The sequence below is a fragment of the Ambystoma mexicanum genome, chromosome 3p (genome assembly GCF_040938575.1).
Source record: "Ambystoma mexicanum isolate Mex_15411 chromosome 3p, UKY_AmexF1_1, whole genome shotgun sequence".
Lineage (NCBI taxonomy): Eukaryota > Metazoa > Chordata > Amphibia > Caudata > Ambystomatidae > Ambystoma > Ambystoma mexicanum.
The window spans coordinates 1046825987-1046845548 of record NC_090925.1 but is presented as its reverse complement, the minus strand read 5'-3'; the positions used below and the strand labels follow the sequence as shown (position 1 = coordinate 1046845548).

Genomic DNA, 19562 nt, shown 5'->3' with positions numbered 1-19562 from the left:
AAATTTGGCGCAGGGTGAAAACGCTCACTACCTCACGGAACCCCTATGCCCCAGAAGTTCCCCTGATCACAGACTTATGCACAACACTTTCTGACTTGAAACACATCAGGCTTTGGGAGAGGGGAGGGGTCTACACCTGGAGAGACCTGTATGGTGAGAGCACTTTTAGGGAGTTCACCTCGCTACAGGTGACGGAGGGCATACATACCGGCCAATTTCTATGGTATCAAAGAACCCGTGCTGTGGCCCGACGCAAATGGGACTTGTGGCCTGAAGAACCAGCTACAGACCCATTCCTCACTCTGATGTACAACTTAGGAGAGGGCGGTAGACCCATATCGCAAATATATGGCCACCTGATCGACATGCCAAATCCTCGGAGTATGGAAATGAAAAGCAAATGGGAGGTGGACATAGGCCGGGAAATGTCTGAAGGGGAATGGAGCAGAGCTCTTACATTCCCCAAAGCGGTATCCAGGAATCATAGATTCAGACAGATTCAGCTAAACATTCTGCATAGAATTTACCTGACCCTGTGCCGCATAGCCACCTTCAATCCCCAGGCACAATCGACCTGCAACTGGTGCATAGGGGAAAAAGCGGATCTGATCCACATGCTATGGGAATGCCCCAAAACAAGGTCTCTGTGGGAGAAAGTTCAACAAACCTGCGAAAAAGCAGGCCTGAGCAAATATAACTGGACACCCGATGAGTGCCTCTTGGGAACCTACCCCAGACCAACCAAACTCAAGCATGCGACAAGACTCATGGACATATCGTGCATACTGGCCAAAAGAACTATCGCAATGGCTTCGAAAAAACCCATGGGCCCTCAGTTCAAGCTATGGTACAAAGAGACTGAATGATGGGTGCTAGCCGAGACCGTGGTATGGGAGGCCTGTGTGGCCAGATCCACGGATGACTCCAGTATGACACTCGAGGCATGGAAGGAACTCACCAGACACATGTTCCACCCTTGGGATGACAAACCCCCTTGAATTGGAACTCAAACTAGGCCCATGAGGGACCTACCATAAAGCCAGCAGCAGCTAAAGTACTGCAGACGATAGAGACCTTTCGGAAGCCCTCCCCCTTTGAAGTTACCAGATGGTTCCCCTTCGCTCCCACCCTCCCCCGTAGCAGATGACGCTATATTATACGAACATATTTGTTTTGTATTTGTATTTTCTTGAACGTTAAGTTAAACACATGGCTATTGCCATTTGAGAAAAGCATTACCGCACATAACTTGTTTGTTATTATTGAAAATGCCAATAAACAAATTTGAAAATAAATTAATCAAAAAGGAAAGATCTAAAATCACGATGGTTAAAAATGATTCTGGCAAATTAGTATTTTCTGATGGTGAGATCCTGGAAGTATTTACTAATTATTATGACAATCTATATTCTTCAGATCACACTCATTCTAATCTCAACTTCAATTAATATTTCGATTGTCTGAAACGTAATCACCCTACTAACTTCAATCTCAGTAATTTAGATGGGCCTATTCATATAAAAGAGATCATTAAGGCCATAAAAGATCTTAAGAAAGGCAAAGCTCCTGCGCTAGGATTGCGATTGGCTGCCCACTGTGAGGTGGACAACTTATGCCTACCTCTAAAAACATGTCATCTTTAACACTATTAAGAACACGGTTTATCATTGGTCTTCACACTCTAAGGCCCTTCGTTATAGTCTTGTTATTAGTTGGAACGCTTTTGCCATGTCTGGATCACTTAGCAGCACGTAAGCTCAAACCCAGGTGCCAGGAGGTGGACTTGACTTTACCTCCCCACCCAATTAGCCCAACATCTCTCATCAAGCATGCCTTCTGCCATGAAGATTGTCTTTGAACTTGGCCTCGGAAAGTATCCTTGTCTGTGGAAATCTATGGAAGTGCAGGCTCTCACTATCGTTGTTCTACGACTCCAAGCTCAACTCTATTTCCATACTTGGCTCATGTGACAGGAGACCACTATTTAGTCAATTTTGCAGCATTTAAATGTCTTAAATTAATGAACCTTGGCACTCTTGGTGTTCTTTCTTTGCACCTTAACCAGGGATGATTCATCCTTCGCACATGCACCGCTTTCAAGAATAGATAACCAACCTTGGCTGTTTCAGTTTTGATGCCAGGACAGACAGCCTAGCCAGACGCTTCCACAATCTCAGCTTACTCTTACTGTGACACAATTCTCTGCCTTTCCTCTCCATGGGTCCGGGCTTACTAAATTCATGACACCGATGTCCAGCTCCTATACAACCACGGCTTTGCCTGCAGTCTATTCACTACATATAGCCAGTTTCTATGATAACATAGTCTACTTGCGTTTCAGCATCTGTACAATTATTGAACGGTTGCTATTCTGCCGCAATTCGCACGCGTGCTATCTTCTTTCCTACATGAAAGTTTACTCGATTCTTAACTTCGTCATCACTTTCTGTAAGATCCATAAATGCTTCTTCAGCCAGTATTCTCGGGACGTCAAGCTCGTCTCTTGTGATGTCACTTCTCTTTTGCTACTTTTCATATTCCTTGAAGGAGTTCCTCCATCAGATTGTCGTCTCTTCGAGGATACATTCGATAGGGTTTTCTCACTGGGTACCTGCTTTTGAATATCCGCTGCGTTATTAGCACAACTGCTGGTGTCAAACATGACAATCTCAGGCCTCTAACATGTAGGAGGTAGGGGGGCAGGATTTCCTGCAGAGGCATGGAGCTGCTCCTCTACACTCCTAACAAGCCTTCTCTGGTGAAATTTAAAGATAATGATTTATGTTGGTCCTGCCACTTGGCCTCTGGGGCCCTTAAGCACATGTTTTTCAAATGTAAACCCTTTCTGGAACCAAAGCTGGTCCCTCTTCCAACAGATTTTTAAAATCTCAATTCCTCTAAACTTTACCAACATTTTTCTGGTCAGCTTAGCCTTTAATGAGGGCAAAATCAGGGCAACCTCTATCATCTTTGACCTGTTTTTACTTTTGGCTATTTGATTGATCACATCTAATTGAAAAGACATTTCCACCAAAGGCTGGTGGAATAATATATGCGATGTACACAGATTGGAAAAATGTAAGGCCATTTCTCCCTCTCTTTCTCTTAAGCACGACAGAAAATTGCTTTTTTCTGTGAATTATTTAAAAGATACAAATGTCTAATTAACCCAGTTATTATATTGATGAATCATTAAATGTAACCTCAGCCTGTGCCAGTTTTTATTTCTTCTTCCCCTCGCTTCACTCTATTAGATCGATTTTCGTATATCACATCTGTATTGTCACCGTTACATTACCACAATTTGTAATGTATTATCAACAAATGGTTACCTTATTATCGCTTTGAATGTTGAGTTGTACTGTGATATTTAATCAAATAAAACCTTTAAACTAAAAAAATTAAATAATTGTGGCTCTCCTGAAACACTTGTGTACGAGCGCGATACAGATAAAATATCAATATTCCCCTTCCCCCACCGCCCGAAATTCGCATGTGAAATGTGGGACACATAATATGTAATGCAGAAATCGCTGTCACGCTAACAATTCCTCTGGGAAGAGCTCATAAACGAGAAACACACTCCTCTTTATCTTTAAATGTCCATTTAGATACCATCACAGAGAGAACCTTTGCTTTTTTAACACCTGGTTGAGTATTTGATGGTGCCTGAGAAGATTTAAACATTGGTTAATAGAAAGGCGTTGGAGGCTGCAGTCGATCACATGATAACTGGTAGTCTTTCTGAAACAGAATAATTCTCACACAGATAGACGTATTTACAACAAGCCCAACTAGGACCAAGCCTAAGGTGGCAGATTGCCAGAGGTGCAGCAATATATTGCAGTTTATTTTCAATTTAGTGGTTGTGATTTTTTAAATATAAAGCCAATTTTGTTTCGCAGATTCTGGCTGATACACAGCATTGCAAGTAATTTTGAACTGTTAGCAGACATTCCACTCGACAGCTAAAGTCTTTAATGGCCAAACTTGTATATATGCTTGATATTTGCAAAAGCTTTATTGTTAGGGTGACTTTTGTATACATTTAAGTACATTTAAAAAAAATCCTACCGAACCCAGCTAGCATTAGGTATTTAGTGATTCAGTCATACAACTCTCACACACATATAGGAAAGGTTTAAAGGTCTATGGTCATGCAAAACAGCCAAAACTCATTGGCTTTATTGGTGCCCCATCACATTATCTGTAGAGTTATTTCTAATCAATACACACACACACACACACTGTACTAAGCAATCACTTTTATATTCAAATGCATGACATGTATTTTTTAAATGGTTGCAAAAATTAGGGTTTTACCTTCATAAAAGTAAAGCTTAAAAATAATGCCTCATTTTACAATATTAAACGAATGCCTATGCTTAAGTCAAGGACAGAGTTCCCACAGGTGGCTCTAAAATGATGTCCAGAAGCAAGCACTCATTTCCCTCCCCGGCCCAACATTTCACAGCTCTGTGGCCTTCCAAAAGTTGCAAGCAGGAAATAGATCATAGAGAAGTGAAAAGGGCAAAGAGTAAATTTGAATGCGCGAGTAGCTTAAGAAACCTGTGAAAGGATACCCAAAGTCATAGAAGGGTGAGAACAAAAACTCTGTGCCAAAGGTATCCCTGCTGGGTTTATTATGTGTCTTTGATGACATTTTGCTGCACGCTCACTACTACCATGAGGACTGCCAAGTATGTTATACAATGCAAAACTGTGATGCTTACAAGTAATCTTTGCATTAAATATATTTTAATTACAAGGTAGGACTTTTACTGTGAAATAGTACTTCAAACGACAGCAGGACATCTATATCTTTACCATCGCATCTCAAAATATTCCTATGCATTGTACAGTCCAACCAAGTCTACGGAGTTATCAAACATTTTAAATTACCTTAAACAGAAGCTGGCAAGACCCATAGCCTAAACCACACCCACAAAAGTAATATTGTGCTGGAACGCCCAATCCATTGCTCTTTTTTACCCTTGGAGTGTTGGGTATTTTTAACAATTGCACAAACAGCAATGATGTAAACAGTATGTACCACTTCATTTGGTATAAAAGGTGCCCGCAATGTGCAGCAACGAGGAATGCTGTTCCTTCCCACACATGAATGTTCAGGGTCATTCTTATCGATTATTCCACAGTGAGAATGCACAGCCAAAAATTCCAAGTACCTTCTCCAACTGTCTTTACTCTACTGAGATTTTTATGCCCAGGCAGACTTTACAAATTTCACTTGTGATTTTTCCATGTTTGAATGGCATTCCAGCCAAGGGATTGAAGGTACATTGGCTGCCTTATTTCCATTTTGCCCCTGCTAACACCAGAGCTGTAATCATGCGAAGGGGGTTAAGTTAATTTAATTCAGTAGTTTTATAACATGTGTCTGTAGCACTTGCATATATTTCATATGTAAACTTTACCATTTAGTAAGACCGGATGAAGAAACGTTGTTGGTGCTAATCCACTCACACCAATATCTTTATCATTCTCTATGATTCAAAGACCATATTGTTCTGGGAGAGGCAGAAAAGTTCCTATTCCCTGGTGTTCAAATCACAGATCGCCCTCTTTAGGAACATTTCTCATGGGGCCTTTATCTTTGGATGGTTATTCTCATTTCTCTCTCTTGAGCCAGTATACTCTCTGGACCCATTCCCCACTATCCCTGACCCCCCAATGCCCTTCACCATTCCTTCTCAGTTGAAGTATCAGATGTGAAGGTCTGTAGATGGGATCTCGCATTCATTCCTTTTCACTAGTGCTGCTATTTCTAGGTCTCCCCCACTCACTTTATACTCAAGACTTTTCTGATGACTGCTGGAGATATCTGCCATTGTTCTAACCTCTTTAGCTGGCTCCACGCTACAGATAAGGTCTGCCACATATTAGAGCACAACTGGCTTCTCAGAGGAGTGCACTTGGATCCGCAGTAGAGCTGTGCCTCTTGCCCTTGGGTCTAGTTTCTCCTGTCACAGGCCATATACAGGAGAAAGCACAATACCATCATGGTTCATCCCAACATAGAAATGCGTATGCTTTAAATGAGGATATCATTTTTTATTTTTTATTTTTTGTTTTCAAAAGAAGAAGAAAAAGAAAACCCACCTCCCTAACAGGAGTTAACATGTAAAAAATATGTATTCGGAGTGAGAAGCCTTTTATGCCAGACACCCAGTCAAATCAGTGAGCCAATGCATATTCAAAGAACGGGGAACACATACAACACTTTTGTAAGCTTGGAATGGCTGCTTCCTGGTCTCGCTCATTACCTGCCTGCCCTTTCACCTTCCATATAATTTGGCCGCTTGAGATGTGGAATCTATTGGTGGTGTTCAACAGCATTGGGCCTCTCCGTTTTATGCCTACATATTGCTAATCGTTATTGTTTCAATTTGAGGTCCCTTGCTCCTTGGCTCTGCATCGTGTTCAATAAAGGGTCTTGTTTAGGAATTTTGTTTAAGGTTTGGGACGGAGGATGTTAGGTTGGCTAGCAGAGCCATGCCCTGCTTAGTGGTTTAGGGTGGGTTAGGAGCGTATGATGTGGCTGTTACTGATAAAGGGTCTTGTATAATTGGCCCGAAAAGTATCTTACAATTTGATACTCAGCTCGTGTGGAGTAGTCCTAATGTAGCTTTAAGATGTTAGAGGTGGGCAGCAGTCAATTCTCGACAGCAGCTTTCTGATGTTTGAGAACTGTTTTCTGTGTAGTACCCCAAGGTAGGTAAAGATTGGGTGCATTTGGCCGGCCAATGGGGCACTAGAATGTAGGATCCTGCCCACCAATACATAGTTCTTCACAGAAGGCTCAAACTAATGAGAAAGGAAATGGTATATCAATTAATCTTTCAAACTGGCCTCAACAACTGTGAGGGATCGTTTACCAGCCACGCACTGTCAATCCTCAGGTCTATGTGCAGAGCATCATTTGCATTTAAACACTATTGAAGGAGGATGCAAAGATGAATGGGACAAACAGGCCCTGCTGCAAATGCCAATAATATTAACAACTCACCCAGTATCAGTGGCCTACTCCTAAATAGTTACAAGCCATTGCTAAGCAAGGTAAGCATGCCAGCACATAATGATACTAGTTGTCAAAGCCTAGATAGTGCAACTAATCAATAACCATTGACCAACAGCCAAACGCCCAAAGAACAATTTTGCAATGGTATCTGCCATTAAGCTCAGTGTGTCAGGTTTGCTGTGCAATTTATCAGCAATTAATAATCTCTCAAATAAAATGTCATGAACATTTCTAAAAGATCTTGTTCACATTGCTGTTCCCTATGGATGCTGAAGCAAGAAGCAGCAACAAAGTTAAGGATACATTTCAAATGACAAGCACATGGTGATTCTGAACTGTTTGATGGGAAGTCCCCTGCCAAGAGCCTAATTTTTCACTTTGTGTTTCTAGGAATTTCCATGTATGGAATGAAGGCTGGTTTGTTCGGAAAGATCTGGGATCTTTTTATGATGGTTGGCAGATTCTAGATGCAACACCTCAGGAACAAAGTGCAGGTAACATTGTGTTCTTCACTCTTTTATTAAAGCCATCGTGAACAAATCCTTTGTGATATCTCTGTTTTCAGGCAGTGAGAACTTCCACATTCAGTAAAGATAACAGGTTTCTCGCTAAACCCTGCTGTTTCAAGGCAGGGAAACCTAATCTTCAGTGTTTGTTAACTTTTGCCATCTGTGAACTATTACATGAACATTGGGGCACGCTGATAAACAAAATCATCAACTAGCTGCTAGTCCTTGATCACAAATCTCTGTGCAGTATGTTGTCTTGGAACATTTGCTAAGGTGCTTCCAGTTGCAATCCAGAGTCAAACCTGTAGATAAGATACGAACAATAATGCAGGCTTTTCAACTATAACCATGAAGATTTTTATATTATATATTTTGTATTGATAACATGTACATGTATACTAAAAAGTAACAAACACATATCTTCATTAATACTATGTATTAAAGTATAATCATGGAATCGATTCCTATTCTTTTCATCCTCTTTTTTTCAGAGAAACCCTCTTTTTAAGTGCCTATGTTAGGCCTACCTTAAAGCTTAAAAGGTCTCCAATATATTCATTTCTTTATTATATTTCTAGAGCGCACTGAACCCATGGACATCTGGGCGCTGGTTACAGAGAGAATATATGCAAACAGACATTATTGTTACTTAAGCACAATACAGTTATACAATCATAGTAGAACGTAGTGGTTTTACAAGTAAAAACTATGGTATGAATAGCCAGTTTTAAGGCCTTAGGACTATTGTCACAGATGGCCCCAAGAACTCCACAATTCTCTTAAATCATTTAAAGGGTTTAATTGTCAGATTTCTGAGATTAATTGGGGCTTGATTGCAGGAGGCTCAACCTCCCGTAAGCTCCCTTCAACCTAGCCCAGACATCTCTCTTCCCCAGAGGGTTGATACTCCAGAGTAGAGACAGTTAAAACCCTACCATCTCTTTCTAAATTCTTCTATAGCTGAGGGTCTAGACCGCGGCCTTCTCTACTTCTGTCCCTCCAGTAATTCCTAATGTCCAGATTTCCTTATACTCTCTCCCTGCTACTGATTACAAGGTGTGCTTTTTCTATTCCTCACACTCTCTGGTGCTCTCACCTTCTTCTCTCACTAATCATTGTTCCCTCGTTTTCTCATGTCTATTTTCACCTACTCTTTCTTTTCTCTCCCCAACTCTCTACTTTATCTCCTATTCTTTCCATTAACTTCTCTCTATTTCTCCCCCTCAACTACCTCTCCCTCCAGGCTTTGTTGCCCTTCTCGCCACACTCTCTCTAGATTACTCTCCCTATAGTCTTCATCACCTTTTTATAATCAATCTCTCTTTCTCCCAGATACCTCTCCTTCTGATCTTCGTCACCCTGCTCTACTCACTTCCTCTCACTGCCCCTCTATTTTTTCACTCTGTCCCCCTCACTCCTTTCTCTCCCTCCTACCACTCCCTCCTATTTCCCAACCTCTACCCTATCCACCTGTCTCCTCTCTTTCACCATCACATCCACTTTCTCTTACTCTCATCATCTGGACTAATTCCCAACCACTCTTCCTCTACTCTCACTCTCTAGCTTCCCTCTTTCCCTCCCCCTTAGTCTAACACTCATTCTCTCCACATTCACTCTACAAATGTGCTGTTGGTACACTCTCTTTCACTAGACCTCACCTGCACTCTGTTCCACAAACTCCAATACACCCTTGGCACTGCGCTCCAATTTATATTCTCTGCCTGGTCTTTCACTCTGCCACCTCTCCTTCTGACCTTATCCAAACTCCCATTATCCTTCTTTGGCCTTCCAGGCTTCTCATACCTAGGCCTTCCTCCCTGGTCACTCACTAACCCATCCCATCTTCACCCCCACCTGACCTCTTCGGCAAATCTGATACTTTCTTTTCCTTGGTGTCCAGTCCCATGGTCCAAAGTAAGGTGTCCTCGCTAATGTCCGCAGGGCACATCATTGGTTAGATTTAGTGAGAAGTCCTCATCCCATGCCATCTCAAGATGCCGTGTCCAATCAGTATGCAGCAGACTATCCATGTGTATATTGGGAAGTGCCAACCAATGACAAACAGGTGTTTTTCGACCGATGAGCACAATCACATAATTGCAGGCGGTGTGTCGCCATTAGGGATGTCAATGTGATTTTGTTCCAAGAAATGTTTTATCCAATAAGGGTCAACTAAGGTATTGTCCATTATAGGTGTCTGCCATTGCTCCACCAATCAGCTGCTGTGACCTGCCCCCAAAAATGTATCTAAAATGTTGTATGGTCATTTTGTAATTTGTGTATAAAATGTATAGCCACAGCTGACGGCGTCACGCTCATTTCATTCAGTTCCATTCCACAGGGTTGTCTGAACCGTATCTCTCACCTGTGTGGGTCCAATAAATCTGCGTTGCTTCTAGCTTGGCCTATGCTCCTTTTTGAGTACTTTTCTTTTCCTGGGATTACTTTTCAGCTGAGGTCCCCTGGTACAACTACATCACCGGACTGTTTCTATTTGTGATTGGTCTCCTCGTTTTGATTTCAGTCAGTCAAACAACTTTATTCGGCCAGAAAGGCCATCAAAGTGCATTCTAAAAAAAACAATTCTAGTGCATTATTACAATAAACACAACAAAAGAGAAACAGCAAAGCCGTGCCAAAATCTGCACCCTCCGAAAGTGTCCCCGAACAGTTATTTTGGCCATTGATCAGGTGCTACCGCCCCCTTGCCTCTGGTGACTCCAAAGACGCCTCGGACCCAAATCAGTCAAATTAGCCCCTGAGAGGGGACTGTTACTAGAGGGGGTTCCTATGGGGCGTGCAGGGGCAGGGATAAGGGGTACGCTGACAGTGATGCCACTTTTCCTTGTCCGCCAGAGGCCATTGCATTTTTCCAAAACATCCCTTACCATGAGGGCGTCCCCGAAAACCAGTTTGACAGTATCTGTTTTGGCTGGGAATTGGGACAGCCCAGTGCACTCCAGCAAAGAACCCCTAGACACAAACCCACAGTCCCCAACAGCCCGCAACCAGTGAAGACATTTGTTCCAAAGGGCATCCCTTTGTTTTCTTGTTTCTTGCGATAGTTTTGGGACACCATGGAGAAAGAAGCACCATAGAACTGCTACAGCCTTCAAGTGTCTTGTGCCCTGGAAGAGATCTCCCCTGACCGGGATTAGAGCACTAACTCCCCTCCACACTGGACACAAGTTGCCCTGGGATCTCCCCACGGGGTTCCGCAAAGATGGGTGCTCGGCCCCCGAAACTAGAGACCCTGTGGACTCCCTCTGTAGGGGACGGACTGGGGGAATGACCACCTCTGCTGGGCTCCTCATTGCTGGGAGAGTACTGACCATGGAAGCAGGGGATGGACAGGGGTACAAAGAATGAATCCCTTTAGTAGACTCTAAATGAGATCCCTCTAACCCCCCTGGATCAGCCCCTGCTGAACCCTCACCACCTCTCCCGGAACCACCTTCCCCCTGACCCTCAACACCACTTTGATCAAGACTAATAGGAGATTTTTGATCTCGGCCATCTCAGTGAGCAGGAGATGACAGGGACAGCTTGACACTTTTTCAGGTTCCGAGGAAGGGGGGGCTGATGGACAGTGTTCTCTTTTTGAGGAAGAGAAAGACTGTTTAGCCTCAAATGTTTCATTTGACCAACAGCTGATGTTGCATTCTGTCTTTCTTGTTCTTTCCATCTAGTCTTATGTTAATTGCCCCAGACTTTGATACCTTTTGAGAGCTGATTGACTTTTGAATTTTGCCTGACTTCATTCGAGAACTATCAGCTGGGACAATAATTATAATCATGAACTGAATAAAGATGTTTCTGCACTTTTTGATACTGTCTTTTACAAGAAGGGTCCTCACCTTTAATTGTTCCTGCCACAAATCTCTAAGTGATGATGCACATCTGTGGGCTGAAAGTAAAATATTTTCCTGCATGCATTCAGTATGTTTCCAATTGCTCGGTCTGTGCTCACCTCTCCCATGTCACAGCTTGAGGATTTCCTGTAGCTTCTATTACTTTTAACTGGTGTGACATTTTCAGCAACCTTAGACTGGTTTCTAGAAGAACAGTTCCAGACTTGCTGCACTGGTCATTACACTGAACTAGGATGTTCAGGTCCCCTGAATGCATCCTCCCTAAACCAGCTCCCAAAGAAACCTGTTGCATTACTTCTATCCTCACCTACTACAGGCCTTCTCTACTACTCTAATACGAGTTCTATGTTCATGTGCATGAGCACATGTAGATATTACTTATTAACAAGTACTGGTGTAGTTATAACAATGCTATATTTTACTTTGATGAAGGGTTGATGTATGTCAATTGCAGGTATGTTAACTATCAAATAAATTATTTATTCTGTGGGGTCAATGCTTATGCCTGGCTACCCATGGATTGGACTGGAAGTTGTTATATGGTATAAGGGATATATTCTGCCCACCTTTAGGCACTCATCTAAATAGCCATCCCTGCCATGCAGGTTGGGACATTTTCATTGATGGCATTGGATTTATAATGCATGGTGTGGGTTTTACATTGAACTGTGTTAAGATATTGAGGGTGCCCCTATTGCTGGTGAATATAGACAATGATATCACTATCTCTCCTTCACTGATTATACAGGAGCAAGTGGCTAATCACACTATGGTACTGCAAAACTGAATAGCCCCGGCACCATATTATCTTCTTAAGAAAGTTGTCTATGCCCAAGTGGGTTCAGAATGCTACACATTGGCAACACATTGACATCATATTGCTCCTTCAAGAAAATATGTGGCCATGTTACACCAAGATAATTCCTACACTGGATGGTCTTTGTGGTCCTGGGTGGCAATGTGGGGTGAAATACAGCCCCTGAATGCCAGAAATAAAGAGGTGATTTGGGAAGTCCCATTGAAGTATAAGGACAGCACAGAAATGGTGATGTCAGACATGTGGCCTATTAAACCAAAAAAAGGCCTAAATCTCAAAGGAAAGAAAGTGGGCTTGAGTCTCAAAGGTGTGAAGACATGTGCAATTCATTTCAGCAAGAAAAAGAAAGACGTGGCTGACAATGCTGTTTTACTGAATCCATGGAGAGCTGGACTTTTACTTAAAGAGACAGACAACAGTGTGTACATTATATTCAATGTAATACCAGATTGTGATCCAGTCATCTCAAGTGAACTCGAGCTCTTTGCATTTATAAGAAATAAAAGAACTTCCTTTTTCCTCATCCAAATGACAGTATACTAAGAGAAGTGCTCACTGGACTTTCAGAATTTGAACATGGTTTTCTCATATAACTGCCCTATACATATGGACAATCCAGACGTGATATTAATGTATTTTGCAACTGTCAGATTAAAGAGGTACATTCCACATGGATATTAGGCCAAGATGCCTTATAAAATGTCATGTAAAATGTATTGTGTGTGAGTTTAAAAGGCATTGCTTGCAGAATTTTACATGCAGCCGGTCATTTCTCCTAAAGATGAAACTTAGCTTCCAAGACCCTTCCTCTGCTGACCCTGGAGAGGGAGGTCTGGTTGTCAACAATCAATCTTGGCCATTGCTTAAAAACATCGAAAGAAATACACTGCCTAGATTTAAACCAAGGTGGAAACAGATAAGGTCATGCCTATTCTTTCAGCAGAAGTGACTTTGAGGTCACAATTCACATTAGAGTTGCAGCCAGGGCCGTTACAGGCCTTGAAGGGAGAGGCAAAGATAAACATGAGCCATCCTCTGGCTGATTACATGCTCAAGTAAAAATGAAACTGAAAGTGAATAAAGAAAAAAACTAGAGTTTAATTGATGGAAAATACATATTATTGCATAAAAAGGGCAGCGTATATGCCACAACGGTCATTACAGACTTTTATTAAAGGTGAAAGTCACACCCTTTGAACCATGCTAAAACGATGTTTGTGTTATAAACATAACTAAAGTTATTAATACAAATTTGATTTCGGCCTTCCCTTGATTCCAAGAGATTTGAACGTTGGTGTGAGGGTGAAGGACAAAATGAACATGGGAACTACAAAGTGGCATATTTTTCACCTATACGGCTCCTGAGTAAATGAAGAAACCCTGTATCTCCACAGAGGAAGGGCGTGCCGACTTCAGATTAGCATCATCTGATTTGCCTTAAAATGTAGTTCTTACAAACATATCCATACATGGAAAGATTTGAAAAATTAGGGTACTTGCCGTGTTGATACATTTTCAGAGTTTTGAATATGCCAAGCCCACATGTCAGTTTGGGATGATGAAGCTTTCTCCTTTCACAGCTTTCCTAACTCACACCCCTCATTGCCTTGTCCTATTAGCAGACATGTGGGTGGTGGGTAGAGAAAACCAACCAATCCCTTTCTTGGGAATCATGACAAGTTTGTGATGTCATTTGCCCTATAAGTAAACCAGTTTGCATCAGAACTGTGCTTTCCCTACTTATTCCGGTAGGTAACCTGCTGCTGAACTCTTGCGAGAAACACCCAAGCAGAGAGGCCCCAAATCTTGCATTGGAGACAGGGACCAGGAGACATAGAAGCTGACTGTGTTCCCTTGGAGGAGCTAGAGGGGACTGACACCCTTGCTGTCCCAGAGGTGCCCTGCTGTTCCCTGATGCTCATTACACGGCCTCTCCTCTAAGTAAAACTATCCCCAAAGCCATATATTGCATAGGCCCTGCATTTTCAAGCATTCTTTTAGTTATTGCCCCATAGCAAAATGTCCTTTTTGTCTGTGTAGACCCTAAGCACATTTACTTAAAGTTAATCAATTAATTCCCCTCTAGAAATCATGGTATGTGTTTTGTTGGCATTCAATACTAACAGGCTCTTCCTAGTGGGTTGTGAGCTGGCATAGACATAAAGATTTGCCAAAAGAATGAATCCCAAAACCCTGTTTCCACGTGAGTGTGCAGGACGCAAAACAAAATTGCCCCTTTGTTTCCATTGTGCTCTGACCAAACCCACAAAGCCCTGCCTGTTCTTTTTATGTGTGGCAAAATTCATTTTCCCATTGCTTTTCTTTCACTCATATTGCATCGGTGGTAGTGAGAAAAAACCTTTTTCTCCTTTTGAATCCCTTTTCCAACGAGTGCATTTTTATCAGATCCCCAAAATGTTTTTCCCATTGTGTTCCCACTCTCTGCCACTGGCCTTCAATTCAGAGGGGCCAAGTCTAATTGATGTTTGGTGGGTGGAGGTTGCTGGGAGAAAAAGCATTATAACCAACAGCAATCACTCTGTGTCTTGAATTGTTCTTTTTCTGTAAAGTGGGTGATGTGAAAAGAAGGCTGCAAGAAATTGTGACTGCATATCTCAGTATTATCCCTGTGTTGGTGGCATTATGTAAGTCATTTTCGTTCTTATGTTGCCACAACATTGGTGGCTGATGTTAGTCTCTCTGTCAATTCTGTTTAAATAAATTAATAAATCGATATCCTTACTACAGACCGGCCCACATTCTGGTCTGGTTCCTAGTCCACTTTGGCACCGGTTATTTGTTGGGGTGTGGTGCGAGACGGGTTGAAGGCCTTACTAAAGTGAACTTTAACAAAGAATAGTGCTTTATTGTGCGACACATTCATTGCGGGGAAAAGAACTCCATGAGTTGAGTGTGACCACGAAATAAACCGCGAGAGCAAGCTCAATTGACTCACCTGGAGCCTCTACATTACGTGCATTTTGTTAATTTCTGCAGTTCCGTTGAGGTTGTATTGCCTGTTTCAATTGACCAAATGTTTATTGATGGGTTTGGAAAGGAAAACTCAGAATGCATTCATTGTTAAAGAGAAACCTTTTCCGATGAAGACCTCAGAAGAATTACTAGGTGCAGGCTTGTGTATAACTTAGCTATGTTTGAGCTATTTCGGCAGAATGTTTGAAGATGTGAGACTAGTAATACTGGTCTCAAAGGGAGGGAATATGTCCTGAGGGGAATTTTAGAATTAAATATTTTGTAACCCAGAGAAAAAAAAAAGAAAAACTGTGAAATTACTTTACTACTCCTCAACCAAGCCATATAGTGCACTGGATAAAATATGTATGCTCGCTTGCAAGATGGACTTCTGCTCTGGCATGCAAACACAGAAATGTGTATTTGCATATTGCCCATTGCACTAAGCTTTGTTTATGTTACTTTGCTCACACTGCTTAATTTAAAGATTAGCATTGTGTGAGGACACAAAGGGGCATGTTGATTATTAAAGGCTTTTATTCTTTAAATAAAAGGGGGGAGTTGGAGGAAATCCTAACTTTCCCTACTTCTAAGAGGGGTTTCCCTGCCTCAACAAAACTAGCTAATGAAACTATCAGTGTCAGAATGTCCAAATTAAAGTTCAACATCCTGCGTCCAAAACCTAACCTATCCCTCACAGCTAAACATAAGAAAAGGTGACAAAGGGAAAATGTCCCTTGACTGCTGACCTGGAGCCCGACCTTGTAGACAAAACACAAACGTTACAAAAAGGTACAGAAATTGAATAAACATTCCACTAGGCTCAAAGGGTTGACTCTCTCCCAATGGTCTTTGCAAGGTTATTCACGTTTGTTTCCTAGCACAGACCTAGCCTCCTAGGCACTGCCACAATGTAAAATAGCCTGGTGTTCTTGCAAGCTGCGCTCTGTTTTCTCTTTCTCAGTTACTGCGGGCCTCAGACCCTGTTCTCAGTACCCCTCCTCTTGGCCCACTCCCCTGCCAAGTAGGGTATACCATGCTTTTGATTTCCTGAACCGGTTTCACTGGTTTTACTTGCACACAGCACACACTCCTGGTTTACTCTCCTGCCAAGGTTTCTGAGTGTCAGTCACATGTGCAAACCTTATATTCCTCTTTGATAGCTCTTAGGGAGCCCTTCCCCAATAAAGGTTCCAGACCCCCTTCTCTGGTCTGCTCATAATGTCTTTATCATCGAATCTCTCTCTCTTCCACAGCCCTGTTTACTCTCCTGACAAGGTGTGAATGTTGTGTGTTTCCCCAAATTTTCTGTTCCCAGTTATTGTTAAAAGGGGTATGATATTTGAATGCGTGTCCCAGATCCCTTTCTCTAGGTTATTACCAATGCTCTCTTGCTTTCTCTTCACTTCTGCCCATAGACTTTGTTTACTCTCCTGCCAAGGTATGTGTGTATCCCTTTTGTCTGCCAGTCGGGATATGTTCTTCTGCTGTGGGCCCCAGCCCCCCTTTTCTTTGTCACCCTTTCCTGGTTAGTATTTCTCCTTTACTTTGTTTCCTGTCCCACGCGCCCTCTGGTTCTCCCCAATCACCAGACTAGCCACATTGATACCTGTTGGGCCTTGGCTGTCTGTCTCCAAAGGTTTGCATGTCTCCCAAAGGCTTTGCCAGTCTTTCGTTTGAAGCGGGACCTCTCCAGTCACTCACGGGCTTCCCCTGAAGTCTGCTGTTGCTTTGTGGACAGCACAGCAGCTTCTGTTCCCAGCAGGTAGATTTTCTCCTCTGTGGTTTGTTTCCCACTTTCCGTGCCTTCGTGGGCTTGCTTTGCTCCAGGACGCCATTGGCTTCTCTTCCCTGTGTGTCCGCATCGAGCACAGAGACACCATTGTTCTGTTCCCTCACTATCTTTAAATGACAGCTGATCAATCACGTTACTGCAAAGGCTAGAGCATATGCCTGCGTTCATATTGGTAGTCCTCATTACTTGTTGCCTCTTCCTCATCCCATCGGCTTCTTTCTGAGATGTGTTGCTAAAGCACTTGGGGACAATAGGTATTGGGGAATGGAAGTGGCTTTGAGGGAAGGTAGGTGGATTCAGGGGATACTGTGTTCTCCCAGCTTCATCACTGCTCTCAATGTGGTCCCTCCTCCCCATGAGATCCTCCTGCTGAGCACCACCCCCAGGGAGAATATCGGGTAGCGGCCTCACCTCCCTGGCCTCAGGGCTCCCCATCTGAAGCAGTGACGAGAGCCTGGTCGTGACAATTGGCTGACTTTATCTCAAGCAGACCCTTGGCAAATGCTGTAAATTCAATTATAAGCATGCACCGCTTCACTGATAACATCTGGATGGTTTAGGGTGTATCCAGAGGATTTTTGAAATGGTTGCCTGTGTGTGTGGACACTGTGAAGGTAAGTGGGGAACCAGAGGAGCATTCTTAAATTAAGTCAGACATGCTTAAATTCTTTGCTGTGCAGGTAGACTTTGATGTATAAGGAAACCCACTTAAACTGTTACACAGAGGGAGGGGGGACATGGGGATAAGTACATTTGTCTGAACTTGTTGTGTTATGTGTATGTTCCTATGTCACCTTCATCTATGCAGCTATTAAAGTTTATTACAAGACTAACCTCACCTAAAACTTAAACTTCCTCATCACTATTCCACTCTCACATTTCCGGTAGAATAACATTGATGATGTTTTCTAAATGACTGTGCATCAATGTACAGCTGTGCACTTTGGCAAATGGGAATATATTCTGATATGCTTTATTAGCAATTTGTAATGCCTTCACTACCACTGTTTTTAAATTCGTTGTGCTGATACATTTTCTTTCAGAGCAAAATAGTCAAGAACGGACCTGTTTATTGTCCCCGTCTTTTCTTTGTCTTTCAGGATTGTATTGCTGTGGGCCCACCTCAGTCAAAGCCATAAAGGAAGGAGATGTGCACCTGAACTATGATGCGCCCTTTGTGTATGCAGAGGTAAATGCTGACCGCGTCTCCTGGATCTGGCACAGTCAGGAACAAAAGGAAAGACTTACTTCTGATGTTTGCATCGTTGGGAAGAATATCAGCACCAAAGCACTGGGACAGAATTCCCGAGAGGATATCACTGATAATTATAAATATGAGGACGGTAAGAGCCGATGGCATTTCCTCTGCAATGATGCCTACAATCCATGAATCTGCCTTGGTCCCAATGTATTAACTATTACCCTTGCAAAGCTTCAGCATTAACTGTGCATAAGAAAGTACAATAACTTAAAGCATTCGATATATTTTGACACTTACAGAAAAACTCTGCACACCAGTTTACACAATGATTCTATATTAATTGCACGTTTCCCTGTATGCATGTAATGGGACCAGAAAAGGTGCAAAATGACAGACAATGGTTTTAGGGGACAAGGTGTAATCCACTAACCCACCAACCTCTGCATAGAGTCAAATTGTGTGTGTCTATACTCATGAAACTGGTCAATTGGCAGATTATGGGGGCATTTAGTATGGTACAACGTCCTTTCATCGCGGGACGTTTTTTCACGCGGTTTTTTACCGCACATTTTTTTTATGAAAAAAAGCTGTCACATTTTTTTCGGGGGGTTATAACATTATATAAGGGGGATGTGGGTGTTTGGGAATAGATCAAAACTGACAGTGAATCCCCCCAAAAAGTTTTTATAAAAAAAAATGTGTATAATGTAAATCCAGTAGATCATCAGAACCAGAACAAATGTCAGTTGACTTTTTAAAAGGGTATGCGCATTTGCGGATTTCAAATACCCGTCCAAAGCTGTGATTCGGTCTCTCAATTCCCCGTGCCACAATGTCTTTGTAATTATCTATAGTTCATACGCTCCAGCGTTGAGTTTACAAACACTTGTTTTTGCTGGCAGCATGCACTAAACTGATGCACTCCACAGAGCTGAGATTGTAATTGTTCTGAGGAAATTACGCCCTGCTCCACCATGCAGCACCAGGCTGCGAACAACTTACAATAGTTGCTCATACCTCTTATAATCAGTTTTACAGCTGGATTCCTTAACGTGGGACTGGTGTCCGACCTAATCCTTCCCTACTACAATTAAAATAAATATTTACATCGTCTAGATTTGAATCATTGCTTGATCCCTAAAGCAGCACCCAACCAGACAACTCCTACCATGTTTCATGAATATTCCTTAAAGGTTTATGAATATTTTCTGTCTTCTTCTACTCAAAACACTTGCATTTACTCTACTTTTACAGGAGAACTTCAAATAAGGAACTGCTTCCATAGCTAAACAGATGAAATACAGTTTAAAATCCATAGCAGGGTTCCCGGTACCGGCCCAGCAACCAAGAACCAAT

At 42.3% G+C, this 19562-nt stretch overlaps 1 protein-coding gene across 2 annotated transcripts in view; it reads left to right on the top strand.

Annotated features, from left to right (window-relative positions):
- The window catches only part of LOC138581224 (protein-glutamine gamma-glutamyltransferase E-like), a 386319-nt gene that overhangs the window by 275390 nt on the left and 91367 nt on the right, over positions 1–19562 (top strand). For both annotated transcript variants that reach the window (XM_069652406.1, XM_069652407.1), the window contains 2 exons: positions 7430–7533; positions 18106–18348. In XM_069652406.1, coding sequence (XP_069508507.1) covers positions 7430–7533; positions 18106–18348 — 347 coding nt within the window. The remainder of the gene's footprint in view (positions 1–7429; positions 7534–18105; positions 18349–19562) is intronic.